The following is a 23,481-nucleotide window of genomic DNA, read 5'->3' as shown; positions in this document are numbered from 1 at the left end:
TCCCCCTGCACGGAGCACGCGTCCCCCAGACCTTCCCATACGCAAGGTGCAACATATTCCAGGCTTTACGGCAAATGCCGAGATAGGTTTTCCTGCGTCACTCTCATCCCCTCCTCATTTTCTATGCTGTTACCATATTTTATTTCCTTTCAGCACTTAGTACTTTCTGAAGTTATGTTGTTAATTTAACTCATGAATTACCTATTTTATTCCAGTGAAATGTAAGTTCCATGTCTGCAGGGGCCTTTGGTCACATTCGCTGCAGTTACCCATCGTGTAGGACGGTGTCTGGCCCGCGGTGGGTGCTCAGTATGAATTTGTGGAATGAATGCCAAGTGAAGATGGTGTTAAGTGGGCCGCTGAGTATGTGAGCCTGCAGCTCAGAGGGGGGAGAGAGCAGCTGGAGACACACGTTGAGAGTCCTTGCATAGAGGTGGCGCTGATACCACAGGAAGTGCGGAGACCGAGCACTGAGGAAGAGGGGGGCCCAGGACCAGACCCCGAGAAAGCTCAGAGCTTACGGTTCCTTTGACATTCCACTCATCTACTTTCACAATCTTCTCTTCTTTGAAATTGCCTGTCAATTTTTAGAGCCCTCTACTTTCCTTTTACTTTCATGAGCGGTGGACTTTTCTTGTTTACAATCGTAAGCCTCTTAAGGGAGGGATCCTGTAGCCAAAATTACATTCTTAAATAAATAATATCTTAAAAAAAAAAAAAAAAAGGGACGCCTGGGTGGCTCAGTTGGTTAAGCATCTGCCTTTGACTCAGGTCATGATCCCAGGGTCCCAGGATCGAGCCCCATGTCGGGCTCCCTGCTCAGCAGGGACTCTGCTTCTCCGTCTGCCCCTCCCCCCTTTGCATGAATGCTCCCTCTCTCTCTCTCTGTCAAATAAATAAATAAATAAATAAATAAATAAATAAAATCTTCAAAACGTTCTTGAATTAGATCAGGCTGTACCGGACCAGAGTGATGAGCACCGTCACATTATGGAATCTTCCCCATTGCAGTGATACTGTTAAATGTATTAATGTTTCAGGTTAATGGACACTGTGTCCAAGTTTTTAGTGAATTATTATTAACTTTCCTTTACAGAGGCATGTTTTTATTCTCAAATTAATCATTGGATTCAATCCAGAAGTCAAATAATATAGACCATGCTGTGAATTCAAGGATTGTGAAACTATAATTGTTTGATCAATATTAAATGCTAGATATTAATTTTTCTCTAAACTTGCAGGACATTGAACGAGACTTGAAACAAATCAGAGTTCAGAACATGAAGGAAAGTAAAATTCCAGAACAAAACTGTAAAGCTAAGGTAATAAACATTTTGTCTTGCGGTGTCATATTAAAAGGCTCACTGGGGGGTCCCCACCTTGCAATCTGGGCTGCCTATAGGATTCTCCTCCCTGCTATTTTATGGAATTGCCTTATTTTGTGATGTTTGACTAATGGTCTTAAGTATCTGTAATGTCAAATGGGAGTTGAGATTTTAACATTTTTATTGGATTGCTAAACTAACATCATTTTCCTTGCTTTCTTCTAGAGAGGAGTGAAGTTTGAAATTGGTTTAAACCAATGTATTTCTGATGAAAACACCCTCCAAGAGGAAGAGGTATGCCATTAAGTATTTATTTCCCTTAACAGGTAAAATAAAAATGAGTGTCTTAATGGCACATTTAATGAAATTTTTCTGTAGGCCATAGCGAGAATTTTCTTAAATCTTCCTAGAAGGATCTCTGGTGTTCAAACGAGTTCCAAAATGCTTTTTATCCTCCCATTCTTTTTTCATTAAGATTATTCCCTTAGATGAATTATTCCCATTTAATTTACTTTTCTCTTGTAAAGGAAGTATTTTCCTCATAATATTAACTTTCTTGTCATTGTCAAATTAAAGTAGAAGACTTAATTATAGTCAACAACTAATATACTTACCGAAAAAATTGAGCGGATACCCTGAAACTGTTCACATTTATTTTAGGTCTTAATTAGTTATTGATAACTTTGTGCTGGTCTTTGGGCGAATCTCAGTTATGTACTTGGGTTCTCACTGACCCAGTGATAAATGCACAAATACATAAGCTCAAACCTCATTTTATTACTTGTATTCAACATCTTTTTAAATCCCACTTTTTACCAGACCTGCTGACAAATATCAAAATGAACTTATTTGTGTTTCCATTTCACCTTCTCTAACTCTGCCTTTTAAAGGAACAAAAGTTATGTGTGTGGACATACCGGTTCTGTATCACATCTGATACTCAATTTCTTTCTTTCATATTCTTCATTAGCTGAAAAATTTTTAATGTTATCGTTTCTTTCAGATTTTTTTGTTTTGAATAGACTTCATGTTTTTTTTTTTATTTTATTTTTTTTTAGAAGAGGCTTTTTTTTTTTTAAAGATTTATTTATTTATTAGACAGAGAGAGACAGCCAGTGAGAGAGGGAACACAAGCAGGGGGAGTGGGAGAGGAAGGAGCAGGCTCATAGTGGAGGAGCCTGATGTGGGGCTCGATCCCATAACGCTGGGATCACGCCCTGAGCCGAAGGCAGACGCTTAACGACTGCGCCACCCAGGCGTCCCAGACTTCATGTTTTAGAGCAGTTTTGGGTTCATGGCAAAAATGAGCAGAAGGTACAGAGATTTCCCATCTATTCCTGGTCCCCTCACATGCACGGCCTCCCCCCATTGGGGCGGAACGTTTCTTACAACTGATAAACTCAGACAGACACATCATATCAACCAAGTCCACGGTTCATGTTAGGGTTCACTCTTGGTGGTGGGCGTTCTATGGGTTTTGATGCAACGACCCGTATCCATCATTATGGTACCACACAGAATTGTTCCACTGCCCTAAAAATCCTCTCTGCTCTACTTACCTTTGAGATTTTTCCTACCATTTGGTCACACAGAGACTTCTTAGAGTGGTGACTGGTAACTCTCCCCTCTTTAAGCATTAGGCACCTTAGTGTCCCAGACCTCAGAGGATCAGAGGGGGCCCGTTTCTGGGCTGCAGGGCCACCTCCACAGTGCTCCTGTGAAGCCAGGTGCCGACGTTGGCCTGCTATGTAAAGGAATGGAATCAAAAAGTTTTATCTGCTGGGGTGTTCATCCTTTGGTACTCGATGCTTCGAAGTGCTTGAAACAGAGTGATCATTTTAGTATCGATCATGGGGTGTTAGGAGAAGTTTTAGGGACCCAGTTGGGAACATTGTGCCCTTAAAGCAGGGCGTGGACAAGCTAACCTTGAGAGTTCTACAGACTGGAACCTCAGGAGAATAATATTGCAGGCAGCAAGCCTGGATAAAATCAAGTTGCCGTATGATCAGTGCTTGTCGCTATTGACAAGGAGAAGAAATAAACACACTCCTGTTTCCATCTTGTTCCAACATAGTTCCAGTTTTAAAATGCTTTAATTAATTTGTTTAATATACATATACTGAATACTTACCTTATGCCTTGGTACATGTTATGACTGGGAACACCAAAAAAATTTTTGACATTTTTTTTTTCTCAAAATACGGCTTGTCATGAAACACTGTGGCGTTGCTTTAGGCAATGCGTGTGCAAAATGAAACTTTGACCTTTGAGGATGGCATGAGGCTTACGGAATATAAATGTGTGAAGGAGTATGAAGATGATACAGACGAAGCATTTGAAGAACTCTGTTGCCCAGAAGCAGGTAAGCCAGAGATGAGAAGGGATGTTCTATCAGCAATCCCTCACAGTCGCCGTCCTCGCTCACCTGCAATGTCAATGGACACCTGCCCTGCTCCATTGGCCTGAGACCCAGCCCTGTGCTCCTGCTCTGTGCTGTCTCCTTGGGCAACTGCCCCCAGCCTGCAGCTCCCACTTTTCTCATTATCTGCTGGAAGGCTCCATGGACAAGTTCCACTAGCCTCGCAGACTCAGCATTTGTCCAGTTGGATTTCAGAGCTCTTCCTTCCCAATGATCCTTTATCTTGGGTACTGCCAGCAGGCTCCGTTCCTGCTGAGTTCCTGCAGCTCAGCCGGGGTGGGCTCGCCCTGAGATGTCTCGGGAGTTTTCCACCTTCATTCCGCTGGTCGCGGGCCCTGCCATCTCGCAGCGGTGTGGTGAGGTAGAGAGTGCATGGACGTGGGAGACAGACGGGAGTTTGGATCCCAGCTGATGCTGCCGCTTTCTGATTGGGTGACCTTTCACAAGTGACTGCAGTGCCCTGAAGCTCAGCTTCCTCTAGGAACAGGGATAATAGTACTTGCTGCACAGGCTTATTGTGCGGACTGAAGTGAAATTTGATATATAAATACCTGGCACATAGTAGGTGCTTAATAAATGCTATTTCTAACTTGCCCTTTTCTTGCCTCTCACTGTACTGCCTTATTCTCCTATGCGTTCTTCTTTTCTCTAATCTCTCCCCCTTCATTCTCTAAATGGTTGCTGGAGTTATCTTCTTCTATTATTCTTCTACTTCAATTTTTTTGGGTAATACCTGCAGGATTCCCCATTGTCCATTCCACGTAGTATCTTATTTAACACCATGGGGCCTGATCCTGTGATGCCCCAGCACCCCTCTTTCCTACCACTGATGATGGTATCCTCTCTCAGACAGCTGTGTGAGCATTTACACACCCTGGCTTGGCTCAGTTTCTTCTTCCTGGAATAATACATCTCACCTCACTTCCATCTGGAAAAACCTTTATTTAGTTCAGCAGGCATCTTACTGAGAACCTCCCATGTGCATAGACTGTGCTAGATGGTAGGGATCTCAAAGACGAATGGAAAGTGGGTCCGCCCTCAACATCACCGTGGTGTCGTGAGCCAAAGAAAGGAGGCACAAAACATGTTTTCTGAGCCCAAATACTAATCACCGTTAGAGCGCCAGCTGGCTGGAGTCAGGGAGGTACCCACTCCTACAGAGCTTGGTATGCCAAGGAGCTTGGGCTTTATCCTGTGTGATGACCTTCAACGGAAGGGAGTTAACTCCTCTCTGTGACGGAGAAAGATCATGCTGGCTGCAGTGTCAGGATGGCATGGGGCGGCGGGACTGCAGGCAGGAGGATAACAGCCCAGCTGGGAGACAACAGGTGCACAGGCCAGAGCAGTGCGGTGAGAATAGACACCGAGTGCGAACCACTGAGTGTGGGGGTTGAGGAAGAGAAGGAGGTCAAGGACCCTCCCAGTTTTCTAATTCAGATGGATGAAGCTGTCACCAACCAAACAGGCACACACATCACGCGGGGGGGGATGAGTAGGCATAGTATAATGCTCTAGATGTGGGACCTGTTGGCATTTAGGTCTTTCTGAGCCTCAGCTGGAGATGCTTAGAAGATGCTACTGTGGGAGACCGAAGCTCTGCGGCAAATCAGGGCTTCCTTAGCATACACAAGGTATTCTCACAGTCACCTTAGTGATGGTCCAAAATACCTAGGCAGAGGGACTAGAGTGAGAAGGAAACGGAGCTTAAGACCGATCTTAGCAATGTTTAGACAAGTGTTGGGGAAATCCGGAGACAGCGAAGCCAAAGGAGGAGAGAAAGTTCTAGAAGAGGGTGCAGGGTTTGCAGCATCAACCGGAAGAGAAAGGCTAAGTGAGATGGGTTGAATGACGGCCTGTGGATGTGGTCACCAGGAGCCCTTAGTGGCCTGAGCGAAAGTTCCAGTGAAAGTGATGAATTCCAAAGTTATTTGTGTAAGTTTGCTGGGAAGAGGAGATCATGAGTTATAGGTCTCAAAAGACATAGCTGCTTTTTTTAAAAATTAGATTAAAACGATTTCAGTTTCATACTGAAATTGTCTTTTAACTTGTCTGCATTCCTGTAATTATAATTCGGGTTGAAAAAGATTTTCCAGAGGTTTTGGCCATCCATTTGTCTCTTGTGAATTATGTGCTCTTATCCTTCCTCCCTTTATCCACTGAAAATGACATTTATTTTTTCCTTTATAAGACTCTTTAAGTTACAGCTTTACCTGTAATATGTATTGCAAGTATTTTTATCATTTGGTTTTCAGATCTCATCTCCAGTGACAGTAGCAAATGCGTGTGTGTGTGTGTGTGTGTGTGTACGTATAATAATTTAGGCATAAACTTTATAAGTATTATGCAGAGCATGTGAAGAATACTATAAAACCTTACTGAAGTATTTAAAGATCACTTGAATAAATGGGGAGAAATAACATTGTTATACATTAGAAATATTCTTTCCAAATAAATATATGGAATTTTGCCAGTTTCAATCAAAATCATCAAAGCCACAAAAAGATGGAGACATCTTGGCAGATTGGAGAATCTTGGAGACTCTTAAGCAGACGAATTTAGAAAAGAAGAGCAGTGAAAGGGCACATATACTTTCAAATGTCAAAATATATTCTATAAATTATAAAGCAATATGATACTAGCACCAGAATAGATAAAGCAGTGAAAAGAAGAAATAGTTCTGAAACAAACCCTAGGATGGGTAATAGTTTAATGTATGCTGAAAGTTACATCACAAGTCGGGGGGAGAGAAAGGCTCAATCAAATAAATGCTGCTAGGCCAATTGGTTAACAATTCAGGAAAAATTGTGAAATCAGACCCTATATGGTGATACGACAAAATAAATTTTTAAAAAACCAAAGAGTTTACACATAAAAAATGAAGTTATATGTTAGAAAATGAAGTAAAAGAACGATCAAAACCAAAAGGCAATCTATGGAATGGGAGAAGATGACCTATCTGATGAAGGGTTAGTTTCCAAAATATATAAAGAACTTACAAAACTCAACACCCAAAAAAATGAAAAATTCAATTAAAAAGTGAGCAGAAGACATGAATAGACATTTTTCCAAAGCAGGCAGACAATGGCCAAGAGACACATGAAAAGATGCTCAACATCACTGATCATCAGAAAATGCAAATCAAAACTACAATGAGATGTCACCTCATACCTGTCAGAATGGCTAAAACCAAGAACATGAGAAATAACAGGTGTTGGCAAGGATGTGGAGAAAGGGGAACCCTCTTGCACTATTGGTGGGAATGCAAATTGGGGCAACCACTCTGGAAAACAGTATGGAAGTTCCTCCAGAAGTTAAAAATAGAGCTACCCTATGATCCAGCAATCATACTACTAGGTATTTACCCAAAGAATACAAAAATATTAATTCGAAGGGAGACAGGCACCCCAGTGTTTGTAACAGCATTATCCACAATCGCCAAACTATGGAAACAGCCCAAGTGTCCATAGAAGGATGAATGGATGAAGATGTGGTATATTTATATATATACAGAGGAATATCAGCTATCAAAAAGAATGAAATTGTGCCATTTGCAATGACATGGGTGGAGCTTGACAGTATTCTGCTAAGTGAAATAAGTCAGAGAAAGACAAATACCATATGATTTCACTCATTTGTGGAACTTAAGAAACAAAATAAATGAGCAAAGGGGACAAAGAGAGAGAGAGGCAAATCAAGAAACAAGCAAGAAACTATAGAGAACACACTGATGGTTACCAGAGGGGAGGGGTGGGGGAGGGGTGGAATAGGGGATGCGGATTAAGGAGGGCACTTGTGATGAGCACCGGGTGTGTAACTGCTGAATCACTGTATTGCACACCTGAAACTAGTATTACACTGTACGTTAACTGGAATTTAAATAAAAACTTAAAAAAAAAAGAAAATGAAGTAAAAGAAAATGTAGGTGAGTTTGTTTTTGCGGGGGTTTTTGTTTTTTGGATAGGGAAAAACTAGCTATTCGAAATACATGGAACACAATCATGAGTAAATTAGTAATAGGTTCCACTTTAGCAGTGAAAAACTTTGGTGACGCAAATAATACTAGCTCCTAGAATTGTCACCTTCAATAGTTTATCTAGGATAAATAATCATGAATGTCCGCAAACATTTACCTGCAATGATTTCATTACAGTATTATTTGTAACAGTGAGAAGTTGCTAGCAAACTAAACGTCCAACCATAAAGAATTAAATTATAATACATTTGTGAAGCAATACTGTATTTGCTTTAAAAGGGTTACATAGAGCAGTGGCTGATAAACTGGGTATGATAGTGTTGCTCATTGAAAAGACCAAGTTATGAAAGTTAAGCATGAGGTGAGGCCCATTTTTGTTTCAAAACAAAGAAACTATATTCAGGGGGGAAATTTTTGAAATTTTAATAATCTCTAGATGGTGAGTTTTTTTTCTCCTACTTATCTGATTTTTTTCTTCTACTTATCTGATTTTCATATTTCCTATAATGAAACATCGTAAAAAATAAAAAGATTTTTAAAATTAAGAAAACAGAACTGGGGGTGTCTCAGTGGCAGTCAGTTGAGTGGCCGACTCTTAGTTTCCTGGCTCGGGTCTGACCTCAGGGTCGTGAGATCTAGCCCTGCACTCAACGTAGAGTCTGTTTGGGTTTCTCTCTCCCTCTCCCCCTGCCACCTCCCAACCCCCCCACTCTCACTCTGTCTCTCAAATAAATATATAAATCTTTAAAAAAAATAACAATTGCATTTCTATGGAAACTGGCTGAAGTAAAATGCCGAGGTGCCTCAAGGAATGTGTCCATTCTTGTCACGAATATTTGTTTACATTTAGATATATTACCTAGTCACTCAAATGTTAATAATAAAAATGAAACCATTTCTAAGCCTGTTTATAATTTCAGTCTTGTAATTCATGATCTATGTCTTCGTCCGTTTGGTCTGCTGTAACAAAATGCCAGTAACTCTGTGCCCTATAAACAGCAAACATTTATTTCTCACAGGTCTGGAGATGCTGGTGGTGCTGACAGATTTGGTGTCTGGTGAGGGGCAGGGTGTCTGCTGCCATGTTTTCGTGATGTCCCTGCTTAGGAGAAAGGCTGAGGAGCTCTGTGGGATCTCTTTTATAAGAGCACTAAGCCCATTCCCGAGGGTTCCACCCTCATGACCTCATCACCAACCACCCCCGCAAAACCCCACCACCTCCCCATATCACACTGGGCCTTAGGTTTCAACATAGGAATTGGCGGGGGAGAGGTTGGACACAAGCATTCAGTCCGTAACAATCTATGTTCGAATGAGGTTCGGCCTCTGCATTTCCTGAGAACTGTTTGGTGCAGTTAATTGCACTTTGACTGCTTTTAAATTAATGAGTTTTTTTCTCATACGCAGAGTTGTTCGTTCAAGGAACTGGTGCTGCTGCAGAGAACAGGAGACAGTGGGATACGCAAGCGCCTCAGACTGTGCTGGAGATGATGGCAGCGGGTGACATCACCTCCCCCTGCTCCACTGTGCCTGAGGGTGAATCTACACTCATTCAGTCTAAGTTGCCAGCAGGGGGAGACAAGGCCTCAGATGCAGCTGTGTTGCTGGCGCACACCCTGCCGCCATAGTTCGCTCTTTAGTACAATCCCTATAGATTTTGTATCCAATATCTTTCAAAGATAATGTTTTGGTATCTCCCTCACCTCCTGAGAAATTTGCCTGTTAAGTATTCTAGACCACTGAGCACTCCAGGTATGAGAATATAAAGGAGGAAAGATCAAGAATCCCACTTTCCTTGTGGTTGCGGGAGATTGTTTAAGGAAAGGCAGTTGGCTTGACTTGCCTTCCATGCTAGCCCAACTACTTCCTTGGAATTTCTTGGAGGGGTTGGTTTTTTCCATCAATAAAATCCTAATTAAGATAATAGCTATCCCACAAGGTTTAGAGTTAGCAGCGCAAAAATACGTATAAAATTGCTTCATAAGCCAATGTGCTACTTAAATGTTAAGAGTGTTTAGAATATGATGATATTTCCAACCTAAATTCCTCAGTTTACATTTGAGCTTCCAGCATAGTCTTTGCACAAGAGAAGTTCACAGCAACATCTGGGTGTTATTTTTACAGGTGGTGAGGATTTTTATTACTTATTTCCTATGTTTCTCTTGATGACATGGAGCTGGGGGAGAGCTAAAATTTATACCCATTTTATAAATTGAAATATGTAAGTATATCACTGACATTTGTAAGTGTGTGAACTTACATTTATATCATTACGAAACACTGAAGTCCTCAAACTTGCAAGAAAGGGCTTGCAAACATAACAATTTAATCCATTCTAAGCCAATGAGACAATAAGACCAGTTTAAAATTAGCAAGTAGAATAGAAAATTTAACACACCAAAGAGTTTACAAAGCAAGTGACTTTCGTACCCACCAGCCATGTGACCTAAGTCACTAAATTTTCTCTATCTCCGTTTTCTTGCTGGTAACACGAGGGGTGGGATTAGGTTACCGACCAGGTTCGCACGTCCCGTGATTTCATAAAAAGTCAGATGAAGCATTTTTATTTTCAGTCTCCTCTTCAGGTGGCCAAGGGATGGTGACCGAAGGTGGTCCAGAAAATAGGAGACGGTGGCGGCTCGAAGCGCCAGGGGCTTTCATGAGCGCTTTGGCTGCAGCACGTCTAACAAGTAGCTCGTTTTCTGCCCACGAAGGCGAACGGGGTAGGCAGTTTATTTTTAAAGACATAACCAGTCCCCTGAGGAATTTTATCAGAGACGTGTAAATGCGGAGAGGGGATAAAAATACCTTCAGCCTGGAGAGAGAGCTGGAAAGGGCTCAGCCTCTTCACAAGCTGATTCGCTTTGTCCGAGCCTGTTCCAAATGCCACGAACAAAAGACTCGAGCTTCCGAGAAGAGTGGGGTAATTTTCTGTAATGGCGTCAGTTGACAAGTGATGACACTAAGTAGGGCAAGTGGCTCTGTAGACGGTGAGCGGGTGCTGCTTAGCCCCACCTGCCAGCCTATTTCTGACAGCTATTCAGCAGACCCAAGTTACTCTTCTAGAGGCAATGGAAATACATCACCATCTAGTTTCTTGGCTTTGGGGAGGTGGGTTTGTTGTTGTTGTTGTTTTGTCTCTGATTTTTAGCAAGATGATGCTCGTGTTTACTTTATGGGAAGCCAACCATCCTTTTCAAAAGTTTGAGGGAATTCATGTCACAGGGGGATTTGTCTCTGGGCGTGTGCAGGCGTGCACTGCTACAAGGAGGGCCGCCGTAGGCCGGCGGGTCGAGAGCAGGGGCGCCTGCACAGGTGCGTGCTGAGGGACTCGAGATTGAGGCGACAAGGAGGCAGAGACACCAACTAGGGGTAATGGCGGCTGATAAATACTTACGAAGTTAAGGAACAGTACAAAAATATGTACCCCCCGAGGATAATGTAAGAGACGTACCCGACGATTGCCCAAGAGTGAGTCTGCCGGCTCGTGAAGCCTCAACTTCACCATCTTTGTGAAATCTTTGCAAAGTTGCGTCTTGCCAGAATGTACAGAAGAATGAATGTACCAGGTGGGGAGGGCCTGCAGATACACAGGCCCGCGGCAGATACTGAGCAAACCGGTCTGACCGAAATCTAGGAGCAGGAGAGGGGGCCGAGTCCCTGAGGATAGGAAGTTCTTCGAAATCCTTCAGTCTTACGACTTCTATCAATTATCACGCTGTTGCTTAAAAGTTAAGAGGAGAGAGAGGGAGAAAGGGAGAAACTGCACTTGAAACTCTCTTTCCAGTACCTTCAAATTAGAAAAAGCTGTGTATTGTCTGTTTGCTCCCTTCCCTTCTGTCCTGGGATAAAATCCTTGTCCCTGAGGATGGGGCTGGAGGTGGTGAGGAGGAAGCTTTGGGCTGACCTGGTCTGGCCTAGAAGCCAGGGGCTGGGACCCCAGGCCAGGTATGAAGTTTGGCATTCACCTTTCAAGACACTGGGGTGGGGGCACACTTGGTGGCTACGAAGTTTCTTCTTGGATCTGTTCCTGTGATTCTTGGAGAGAGTCATAGAAAGCTCTTCATTTAGTCTGTCATGCCAAATTCATTCATTCATGAACTTGCCGTATTTTTACATGGATGGTTTTACATCGGGCATATATGAGAAATTTATCTGTCAGGTGAGATTGGAAATAGGAATTTGCCTCCAAAGGTGCATTCAAAGCAGAGGGCAGATGTTTTCTTTTACAACGTGCTAGGGTGCTGACACCCCTCCCCCACTCCAGCTGTGCTCTGCCTCTACCTGGGGTTGGCCTCTTGACTTCCTGTCCCTGGCCATCTTTAATTACTTTAGCTCTACCCTTTGCACTCCTGCCAGATAATCCTCCTAAAATGGACCAAATCTCCTTTCAGCTTAAAATCCTGCAAAAGATGCCTTCTTACCCTCAGGATAAAATCAGTCTCTTTGCAGATTCTAAGCACCTTGAAGATTGGCGTGGCCCGTCGCAATGCTGGGCTTGCTAGTGTCTCTCCACCAGCAGATATTCCTCCCTCGGCTAAAATGCCTGCCTCCTTTTGCCAGGATAATTCCTCCTGCAAGACTTCCCTCTGATGAACCTCCTACCATTTCTGTCACTATGTGTCATTGTGGGTGGTGAGGTGGTGAAGGGCGGTCACCCTTCTCTCCTTGCTTTTCCCTGCACTACCGGATGGGGCTTTGTAAAGGGCTCTGGAATGATGTCAGTTCTTAAGTGCTCTTTTGCATGAGTGAGTGGAAGACCCTGTAACTATATTAATATGCTTCTCTTTAATCCAAAAAATTCTAGGAAGCCCTCAAGTTTGTCTACTCTCTCCATGCCTTTTCCGGTAGCTGCTTCTGACAATTTCGTATTCAGTCTCATGTTTAAATTCATTCACGCTCAAATATTTGTTAAATACATGAAATAGTAACATTTCATCACTGTATTTACCATTTAAATTCATGTCCTAAAAAGATGCAGTAGTAAGTTTATTTGAATTTTTAGGGATTGCTATGAAAAGCCTGGATTTGAAACCATTGCCTGTGTTCCACTGATGGGGAGCCACTGTTTTAAATGATTAAGAAGGATCTGAGCATGTTTCCCCTGCGTGCCTCTAGGTTTGGCTTCACCGCTTAATATCCCATGAGACACTGTGATTCTCTGATCATAAAAATTAAGTTCACTTTAATTTCTGATTCTTATTATCTTTCTTCCCCTCTAGATCATAAGCTTACGAGAACTTTGTCTTGATTACCACCCTGCTTCGTCTCCCTCTCTCTCTCTAGTGCCTAGAACTTAGCAGGTGGCCATCGTCTTTATGAATGAACGTAAAACCGTAGCACGTTTTTAGTATTACTTTATGCAGAGGCATGTGATTACCAATATTCATATTGCCATCAAGTTGGAAAGGGAAATTATAATGTGAAAAATAATTCTTATGACTGTGTAGAATCTTCACGAAGACTTCCTGCTTGTGTAAGTTTTAATAACTTTGACTGTAAATATAATAGACACAGTTTATAAAGGCTTTTAAGGATTAGCTATTAGTCATACATTTAAGCATTATTCATATGTCCTTCATCACTGTTTAGCTTAACCTTCCAACTCCCTGAAAATAAATTGCTTTCATGCTTCGAGCCCTGCATTCCATTGAAAAGTGAAACTTTATCAACTACCTATTTAATTTATCCTAACTTTAAGTTTAAAATTGCAAGACTTTGTAAAATCCTTTTCAATGACTTTTACTAGTAAAAGCTACACTCTTGAGATAAGGACAAGTATTTTTTTTTTATGTGTGCATAATTAATTCAGGTCAGTAATTTTGTTTACAGTTTAACCACTCCAAGGGGATCCTTGGTGGGAAGGTAACCTCCATTTTTCTTGTATAACTTTTCAGGCCACATAGTTGCCTTGGTAACATCATAGATGCATATCCAGATAACAGCTGATTTACATTTCTATTGTTAGCTATTCATTCTTTCTTCTATCCTGTTCAACAAAAAATAAAAGCCTCCTAAAATTGTCTTCCAAAAACAAGAAAACAAAAACTATGATTCCCACACCAAGTGGGATACTCAGGCTGCTATTAATTAGCCAGACTACCTCATAGATGAGATATGTCAATCAATTCATTCATTTTATAATGCACTGTAGGAAATAATACAGGCTATGATTTGGGAAGACACATATTGATTAAAAGTAGGTAAATATTTAAGTACAGCGTGGTAACATTTCTACTTGTAGGTATGCCCATGAATAGTCAGTTTACCAAAAAACAAACAAAAAATAGCCACACTTTGTTTTTAATTTCACCTTTGGAGAAAAGTTCCTATTTCTAATCCCACTTGTTAGCAGTGGGTAGGGTTTTGTTTTTTTGTTTTTTTTTTCCTGGAGACTAACGTGAAACACAGTTCAGTCCCCTCGGAACCAGACGGCTGTAGAGTGCATGTGGGAGAGGCAGCTTGTGGTAGGTTACCCAAATGAGCATAGTCCTTCACTCTTCCCTGTATCCCTACCTTTGCAATATGACTTGGCCAGCTCCTCCAGCATTAAATCGCTTTTTTCCCTCCCCTTGGATCTCAACTAGCCTTTGTGATTTGTGTGCGTGAGTGGTGGTGTGCCAAATCTGAGTATACGAGGAGCTTTTTTTTGGGGCGGGGACCTGTCTACCTCTCAACTAGCTCCAGTTGGCCTGCTGGGAAATGAGAGACCACATGGAAAAGAGAGACAAGCCATCCCAAGAGAGGCCATAGTAGGCCAGCCAGCCTCCATTTGGCCTGGCAAATGACTGCACATGGATGACGGGGTCCAACCAAGACCGGAAGAGCCAGGCAGCTAAGCCCAGCCCAGACTGCCTAAACAGCAGAACAGGGACCTAAAAAAATGGTTACTATTTTAAACCACTAAGTTATGTGGTGGTTTATTCTGGAAAAGCTAACTAATATAGACATGTGTAGCAAAATTCCCAACGTGGGAGTCAAAAGTAGGTTAGACATAGACTATGTAGACACAGTTTTAAAGCCAACTTCAGAAGCCAGCATTTTTAATTCTTTTGTGAACTCTTTTAGTTTTTGAGATTTTAAGAAAATCTGTCTCAGCATTGCTCTTGACTGCACCAAGGCTGAAGTTATGTAGGAAAAAAGCTGACATATTCTCTGTTTTAATGGAAACAATTTGAAGGCTTTACCTTCATAGTTGATGTCCAGTACAGGCTTTGGGGTAAATACCCCGCATCATGTATACGCGCTGGGAGGCTTTAATCTCTGTTATTTCTTTGACAGTGGGAACATTAGAACAAGGGCTTCCTAAACAAGATGAGGGGAATATGGAAATGGCCTCTGGCATTGAAGTAGACGAGGAACAACCAAGATCTGACGATGATGATACGTAAGTAGGTCTTGTCCAGATACCTGAATGAAGCTCTGGTTGAAAGTTAAAATGCTGTTGCTGAGATATGGACAATAGTCTCAGACCTAGCTGAGGAGACCACCTTTTACTCACACAAGGGCTTGTTTCTGGGCTCTCTGTTCTTTCCCAATGGCATTGTTTCCTATCGCCGCATGAGTGATATTCTGTCCTAAGTTACTGTGCCTTTACCCTACCTTTTGGTGTCTGGTAGGGCTAGTCCCATACCTGCTTCTAGTCTCCATATCTTTTACTTCAAAATTATCTTAGCTGCTGTTGTTGCCCTTTACTTACCACGTACATCTTTACATTTTCTTGTAGAGTGTCATGAAAAACTTTGTTGGGATTTTGAGAATGACATTACATTTGTTGATTAGTTTATAGGATTTGACATCTTTATGACCATAAATTTGAACATCCATGAATATGGTATAGCTCTGCTTCTCTTTATGTCTTTTCTTAAAATATCCTTCAGCATTTTTATACTTTCATTCACAATAGAGTTACCACTTAACTTGGTTGTTGTTGCTGTTGTCCTTATTGATGGGGTTGTTTTTCTTTCACTGTGTTTCAACGTGGCTACTGCTAGCATACAGAACACTATTGATATTGTATCTTGTAACCATACTGAAATCTTTTGTTAGTTCTAAAATTTGGAGTTCTTTGAATTTTAAAATTTACTTTTTAAATAGGTAATATACTCACATGGCCTCAAATTCAGAAGTTACATTCTTTTCATAGTCTTCTTGCTATCTCTTTATCTCAACCACACAATTCCCCTTCCCAGAGTCAACCAACTGAATATGCCTCTTGTGCACATTCTCCCGAGGAATTGCATCAAACTGTAAGCCAGTATGTAGATCTTGTGTATGTGTGTATTCTTTTTCTTTTTTAATAGAAACAGTTTCATAGAGTACATGCTATCCTGCAACTTCCTTTTTTCACTTACCACTGTAGTCTGAAGACCTATCATAATATACAAATAGTCATATACATGCAGTTTAAATTCCCAGGAAAGCCAAGTATTAGGTCAAACCTAATCCTTGTACGTTTGTAATTGGATATTGTCAAGTTGTCTTTCACATAAGTTACACCTATGAACACTTCCACTGACAGAGTATGGAAGTGCCTGTCTCCTTGCACATTTTCTTGCTTAGTGTGTTACCAAGCATGGATCACTGCACAATTGATAGGTTCAAAATGACATTTCAGGTTAGTTTTAATTAGCATTTCTTTTTTGAGTACGGTTGTCTTTCCATATGTTTAAGAACCTTATTGGGTACAACTTATTCACAGCCTTAGCCATTTAAAAAATTAGGCTACTAACCTTGTATTGATTTGGGGAAACTCTTGCTTTTTAGGGAAATTGATCTTTTATCTATAATATGACTCTAGAATATTTTCCCCAGTTTTTTGTTTGCCTTTCGATTTTATTTATATTGGCTTGTGCCATGTTGAAGAAATGATACTAGGATTTTTTTTAGTACTTTTATGATTTAATTTTTATTTAAATAATTTATTTCTCTTGAATTTTACTTATATTACACTGCAAAGTGTGGCTCCAACTTTACTTTTTTCCAAATAACTCCTTACTTATTCCGACACCATTTGTTGAAAATCTACATTTTTGCTACCAATTTGAAATGCCATTTCTATGATACACTACATTTTTATATGTACTTGCATCCAATTCTTATGCTTTCTAGTATAATTATTATATTATAAACATGTTGTTTATAATACGAATTATTATTTTGGAGGGCTCGTTCCCTTAAATGCTTTCCTTTTTCAGTATTTTTCTATCTAGTCTTGCTTGTTTATTTTTCCATATGAACATTAGAATCAACCTGCCTAGCAAATAAAGGAGGGAAAGAAGGGAGGAGAGAATTTTCTCAGCCTGCTTCCTGCCAGTAGAATTTTTGAGTCCAGCAGTCTCTTTTCAATTAGGATTGTCTGTGTTCCTTTTGTTCCGATGCTATCTGTTTTCCCTCTCTAGATATGCTAACTTTCCCCCCATCACATCCATAAGGTTCTTTTTATCTTTATGCTCTTAAGTTTCACTGTCGTATGTATGTCTGGGTCTGGACTTCTTTTTTATCCTGCTTGGCTCACTTTCTTCTGAGAACCCATGGCTATTTTTAGTTCTGGAAAATTTTTATCCATTACTTTTCCAAGTGTTGCTTTTCTTGTTCTGTCCATTTTGGTCCTCCAAATAGTTACGTTTTGGAGCTTCTCAGTCGATCCCCAGTAACACCTAGTTGTACTTTCATATTTTTTTATTCATCTCTTTGTTCTATTCTAGGTGAGTTCTTGAATACTATTTTCAAATCATCTGGGTATCATCTCTTAAGTTTTTACTTTAAATGATTATATATCTCCTGTTTAAGAGTTATATTTGTTTGTTCATATTTTTATATGTTCTTGTTTCACTATTGCATAATTATTACTCCTAATTTGTAGACATTTTAAAATGAATGCTGTTCTTTAATTTACCTTTTTGAGCATACTTACTTTAAGAGTGTTATCAAAATCCTCCATTAAAGTAATTCCATCTAGACTTAGTTTTTGGTCCAACTTAAAAAAAAATTTTCTTTTTGCCTATCCTTCTCTTACCATTAGATTTATTCACGTGTTTTGGAATTTTAATTTACAGGATCATTTTGTTCTGGAAGTTTTGTGTTTTGTTTTTAAATTTTCTGCCTTCCCTTTCTGTCTCTGTGCACCTCCGCATATCTAACGAGTGTTGTTTTGTTCAGTGTGTTCCCCTCCATTCTTGCCTGCCGGAGCCACTGAAGAGCTACACTTCAGTGCAAGGGTGGTCTAGAAAAAAAGTCTCAGTAATATGGCTTGTCTGTTTTGGCCCAATTTCTAGGAGAAGAATTCTTCCTGAGAAATTTATACCATAGATTTGCCTTCACTTGGGTTTAGAGATTGAATTTACAATACCTGGATGGTCTGGAAATATGTATATTGATAAACCAACATTAAAATTCATAGTAAGAAGTCATAATACTCTGGGATCTCTAGAAGAAATAAATATGAAACATCCTGGAAGGATATAACCTCAATCCAGGCTACACTGAATTTTCTCATTAAGGCACTGCTGAACATGAGTTCACAACTAAAAATAGAGTCCACTATGAGAGATAGCAAGCACAACAAATAGCTGAATTAGGCCAAAAAGAACTTCAGATAATATAATTATCCTGTGAATACTTAATATTTATATAATTAAAATTGTCATTGAAAATTATTTAATCAAAGTAAGGAATGGAAACATAAGAAAAAAGCAGATCTATCAGAAAGGAGCAGGAAGATCCGGTAATTAACCAAATAGAACTTAAAGAAGTGGGAAAAAATCTACTAATAGAAATCAAATGACAGTTTAAAAACAGAATAGGTACAGTTATTGAGGGAATTAATAACTGCAAGATAGACCTGAAGTAAAAAAATGATATTCAGTGTGAAAGAGGAGTTAACCATCATGAAGGTCCAACATACATCTACAAGGAGTTCCAGAAGAAGAGAATTGGAGAAAAGCAATATTCAAAGCAATTATAGCTGTGAACTTTTTGCAATCATTGAAAGCCATAAATTGTGGTATCTGGGAAGTAAAACAATAACTAAGCAGGAACGATGAAAATAAATTCACCCCTAGACACATCATACTTTAAACTACAGAGGAATGAAGACAAAGGGATGATCTCATGTAAGCATGTACCTTAGGAATGATAGCTTAACAAATGGGAGCTCAGATTGCTGGTCCACCCCAAATTTATGATCTCCAATTTTAGTGAGGTCCTCTGTGGTATCTGGCAATCCTATGCCTGGTTTGCTTCCTTCCAAACCCTCCACCCTGCATGCTCACCCCCATCTACCTCACTCTTGTCATGTGACCATGCCTCCTTCACAAAGATAGTATGTGGTTTGTAAGTGGAACGGTCTTGTCTAGTTCCATAACTTCTCTCTAGCCACATGAGTCCTCATTGCCTTCTCTTTCCCTGTCTTCCTTCTCAGACAAAAACCTGTTTCCCTTCCTGCTGAAAGCATATTCTGGCACCGGTGCTCTGAATCCCAGCCTTTCTCAGAGAATGTGTCCCTATTACTGTCCTCCTATATTTTTAATGTCTCTCTTTTACCTAGTTTCTCTCAGCACATATACATATGCTGAAATCTGTCCCTTCTTGAGAAACACCGAAAAATCATTGCCCTCATCTTCTCAAGTTAACACTGTCCTCTCAGAGCCAGGCTCCCCTCAAAGGAGTTTAAGCTCCTTGTCACCACTTGCTTACCTCCTGCTGCTTTCCTAATCAACTGCATGATGGCTCCTGCCACACAGCACACTGAAATGTTCTTGCAAAGGTCATCTATTACCTTGAAATTGCCAGGTCCAACTGTCAGTTCTGTCTTCCTCTTATTTGGCTGCTCCCTATCTGGAAATTCTCTGCCTCCTTGAAGTCCATAATGAACACATTCTTGGCTCTTACCAGATCTTCCTCAGCCTCTTTACTGGCCATGTAAATACTGGGGATCATTGAGATGGTTTTCCTGGTCTCCTGCCTGCTTCTGTTCTAAGAATATCCATGTTGAGGTCTTCGATATGATTTCAATTACTAGTCCTAATAATCGGTATCTGTGAGACCTTGGGCAAGTTTTATTAACTTGAGGCTCAGCTTCTTTATAATTGATGGTGAGAATGTCTGCTTCAAAGTGTTGTATTAGATGAAATACAGTTATGTGTAAAGTGTTTCAGGGCAGTCACTGGTGTGTGATAAGGGCTCACTATTTGGCAACTGTTTTATTCTTTTTTTCTCTTCTCTCTTCCTCTCCTTTTAAGAGTAGATGGGCATTAATAAATATAATAAAGGTTGTTGAATACAACTAAACAGAATACTGATTACCCTAATATCGGCTTTTTTTTTTTTTTTTAATCAGCCTGGAAAGCCAGGCTGATATAATAAATAATTCATTATCTGGGTGAAAATGCAACTATTATATTGCTTAAGTGGGGGTGAGAAGGGAAACTACTTTTCATATGTATTTTTCATTCTTTTGATATCATAGAGTTGATTTTTACCTCTTATTTCCAGAAATTTTGAAGAATCTGAAGATGAGTTGAGAAATGAAGTAGTAGAATCCCTGGAAAAACTTGCTACTTCCAAAGAGGAAGAAAAAAGAGAAGAGACTCCTGGTTTCGCTAAGGGTGCTGAGAAGTTCAGAGGAGCAGGGATAAGCACACAGAAATATGCAGAATTAAATGAAGGCTTAGAGAATATTCCTACTCAAGCTAATGCCAAAGTGTGCATTGCCGATGAAAACCAGGAAACATCAACAACCCATCAAAATATACAAGTGTGATTATTGTACTTTTTCATTAGTGATTAGTTAGTATCTATTAACTATAGTATCTGTTTGGGCACAAGTCATAAACATTCATTTTGTAAGAGTTTTCTAGCAATCCCAGGGATTTATTAATTTTTATCCCAATTTAGACCTTGAGACTGACCAATTTGAGTGTAGAAATTAATATTTTACTTTAAAATTTCTATCAAGAAATCTTTTGGACAATATATGTGGTAGGCAGACAGAGAAATGTGTCTCTCTTCCTGCCACCCTCCCCCCAGTACACCCAACGATGTGAATATATTGATTAAAGGGGAATTAAAGTTGCAGGTACAATTAAGGTTGCTAATCAGCTGGCCTTCAAATAGGGGAAGGTCTTTTTTTTTTTATTATCCAGGTGGACCCAATGTAATCACAGGGCTGTTTAACAATGGAAGAGGGAGGCAGAAGAGAGAACCAGATGATGTCAGCATAAGAGGGGCTCAGCCTGGTGCTGCTGGCTTTGAAGACAGAGGAAGGGGCCACAAGCCAAGGAATGCAGGCAGCCTCTAGAAGCTGGGAAAGGCCAGACAATGGACTTTCCCCAGAAGCCTGCAGAAGGAACACAGTCCTGCTGACATCTTGATTTCAGCTTTATGAAATCCACTTTAGACTTCTGACCTACAGAACTGTAAGATAATAAATGTGTGTTGTTTTAACTAAGTTTGATAATTTGTTAAGACAAGGATAGAAAACTAATACAGTGTACAAACTAGTTCACTTAGAATATGAATCCACCATTTTAGAAAACCGCGACTTTGAAACTTCTTCACTTCTGTTGAATACACGTTTTTGAACAGATGTTGACACTTAAGGGAGGAGGTTAACGGAGCAAAGAGAGGGTCAAGGCATGTCACGTTAATTACGCACCAAGTAATCATTTTACTATGTTTTACTGAATTAATTTCTAATAGCTTCAAACGTGTAGATTATAAACTTCTTAAAGGCAGGGACTCTACCTGCTCCTTGTATCTTATGCTGTCTTTTTACATATGGTGCTTAGCGGAGTGCCACATTATAACAATCCCAGTATTGAACATGTGCCTGGGGCTTAACGGGTATTTGTTGATGTATTGTGTTGTTGCTATGAAGGACGGAGAGGTTACATTTCTAAGTGGTAGAATTCCGCCTAAAATATATGCTCTGTAAAATACAACTAAAATTGCACATTGGTCCACAGCTGAGCTAAGAAAACAAAGATGAGGGGTGCCTGGGTGGCTCAGTCGTTAAGCGTCTTCCTTCGGCTCAGGGCGTGATCCTGGAGTTATGGGATCGAGCCCCACATCAGGCTCCTCCCCTGGGAGCCTGCCTCTTTCTCTCCCACTCCCCCTGCTTGTGTTCCCTCTCTCGCTGGCTGTCTCTCTCTCTGTAAAATAAATAAATAAATAAATAAAATCTTTAAAAAAAAAAAAAAGAAAACAAAGATGAGGAAGGGTTGGTCAGATTATTTCTAAGGTCTGCTTAGTGTTTACATTTGATATAATTTTATTAAATGTGGGGAAAGTATCGGGAGTCCCCTAACTGTGGGATGCATTCCACATGATGTATCTTCTATGCCTGTATTTTCCTGGTGATGTTGGAGGTACTGTTCTTTCAACTTGGTGTATTGGGTTATAATCTACTCTTTTCAGGAGTGCTCAGCATGGTCACATCATGAGGCTGAGAATATTTAAAAATCTCTCACCACTGTGTCAATGTCAACCTTGGTTAACACATGACCCCGAGAGATTGGAGCATCATTAATTCTAGGAATCTTTTAGTCGTCAGTGTACACATGTTTAATTTACTTTCAGAACATTATGTGGTTCAGACATACTGAATCTGTTGGTGTGCTAAACAAATCTAAGCAGTATTTGAATGCATGGAAAATGAAACATGGTTCCTGAAAATCCCAAAGACCCAAAGACCATTCAGTTATATGCGGGGGGCAGGGTGTGGTGGCAGAGAATGAATGTCCAAGGTCAATGTTTAAGAATAAGCCTATCGAGTCCGCTCCAATGACAAGATGCTGGGCTAAAGTCTCTAGCTAATAGCCACCAAGCCTTATCATTCATTCTAAGATTTTGAGTTCTTTGCTGTAAAGTAGGAAGTATTCATTGTGATTGTACACATATCTGCATGGTTTTTCAACCTACGTCAGTCCCTGATTCACCTTGCCCACCTTACGTACGCCATTACCTAAATCATGTTCTGGAAGCACAACTGATTATCCTGGGCTTAGGTTTAGCTGCCTGCGTTAAGTTGAAACTATTGGTCAGACTTGCATGTATTTTTGGAATAAATTTTATTAAAAATTATGCATCTTGGTAACTATGTATCACAGCTATCAAACTGACCATTCTTTAAATGGCGTATCAACTCTTAACTTGCCTTCTAAGTATCTTGTATAGTTCAAGTGAGCATGAAGCACTCAAGTATTAGAACTGATGCTTCTTCAAAGCCAAGGGTGGCTTTAGATTTAGGGTGGGGACAGAGACGAAAGAATCAGCTGAGGAGCAGGGGGAGAGGGAAAATTACAAGGGCATAATTTGATTCTAGCAATTTGTACAACTTCTTGCTGTGGATAACTTTTCTGTTGTACCCAACTCGGTTGAATGATTTAGCAGACACTCTATCATATTATAGTCCTGGAGTCGAGGGTACATTTACATAATTAAACACAAGTATTCTGAAACAGTTATACTGACTACTCTCTCATAATTTTGTCTATGAGTTGACTTTGTAAAAAACCCTGAAAATTATTAAAATAAAGTGTATAAAGCTCTGCAGTGTTTTGTAGGTCTGAAACATTTGTTAAAAGAAAAATGTCTATTATACCTGACAACCTATTTTTCTTGGGTACCAGAGGCAAGACAATTCTATCTTTAAATTCTTTTTCTTTCTCTTTCTCCTTCTTTTTCCTTTTCTTTCTCCCTCCCTCCCTTGCTTCCTCCCTTCCCTCCCCTCCCTCCTTCCCTTCTCTTCCTTGCCTGCCTGC

General features: G+C 40.3%; 1 protein-coding gene across 1 annotated transcript in view; it reads left to right on the top strand.

The window, feature by feature from the left end:
• Positions 1 to 23,272, top strand: part of NEK5 (NIMA related kinase 5) — a 57,039-nt gene extending 33,767 nt beyond the window's left edge. The window contains exons 16-22 of the mRNA XM_044381789.3: positions 1,242 to 1,322; positions 1,551 to 1,619; positions 3,561 to 3,687; positions 9,125 to 9,253; positions 10,303 to 10,440; positions 14,999 to 15,104; positions 20,213 to 23,272. Of these exons, the coding sequence (XP_044237724.2) occupies positions 1,242 to 1,322; positions 1,551 to 1,619; positions 3,561 to 3,687; positions 9,125 to 9,253; positions 10,303 to 10,440; positions 14,999 to 15,104; positions 20,213 to 20,480 (918 nt within the window). The 3' untranslated portion in view covers positions 20,481 to 23,272. The remainder of the gene's footprint in view (positions 1 to 1,241; positions 1,323 to 1,550; positions 1,620 to 3,560; positions 3,688 to 9,124; positions 9,254 to 10,302; positions 10,441 to 14,998; positions 15,105 to 20,212) is intronic.
• The last annotated feature ends 209 nt before the right edge of the window (positions 23,273 to 23,481 follow it).

Source organism: Ursus arctos, unplaced genomic scaffold, assembly GCF_023065955.2.
Source record: "Ursus arctos isolate Adak ecotype North America unplaced genomic scaffold, UrsArc2.0 scaffold_10, whole genome shotgun sequence".
NCBI classification, from domain to species: domain Eukaryota; kingdom Metazoa; phylum Chordata; class Mammalia; order Carnivora; family Ursidae; genus Ursus; species Ursus arctos.
This window is presented reverse-complemented; position numbering and strand designations above follow the sequence as displayed.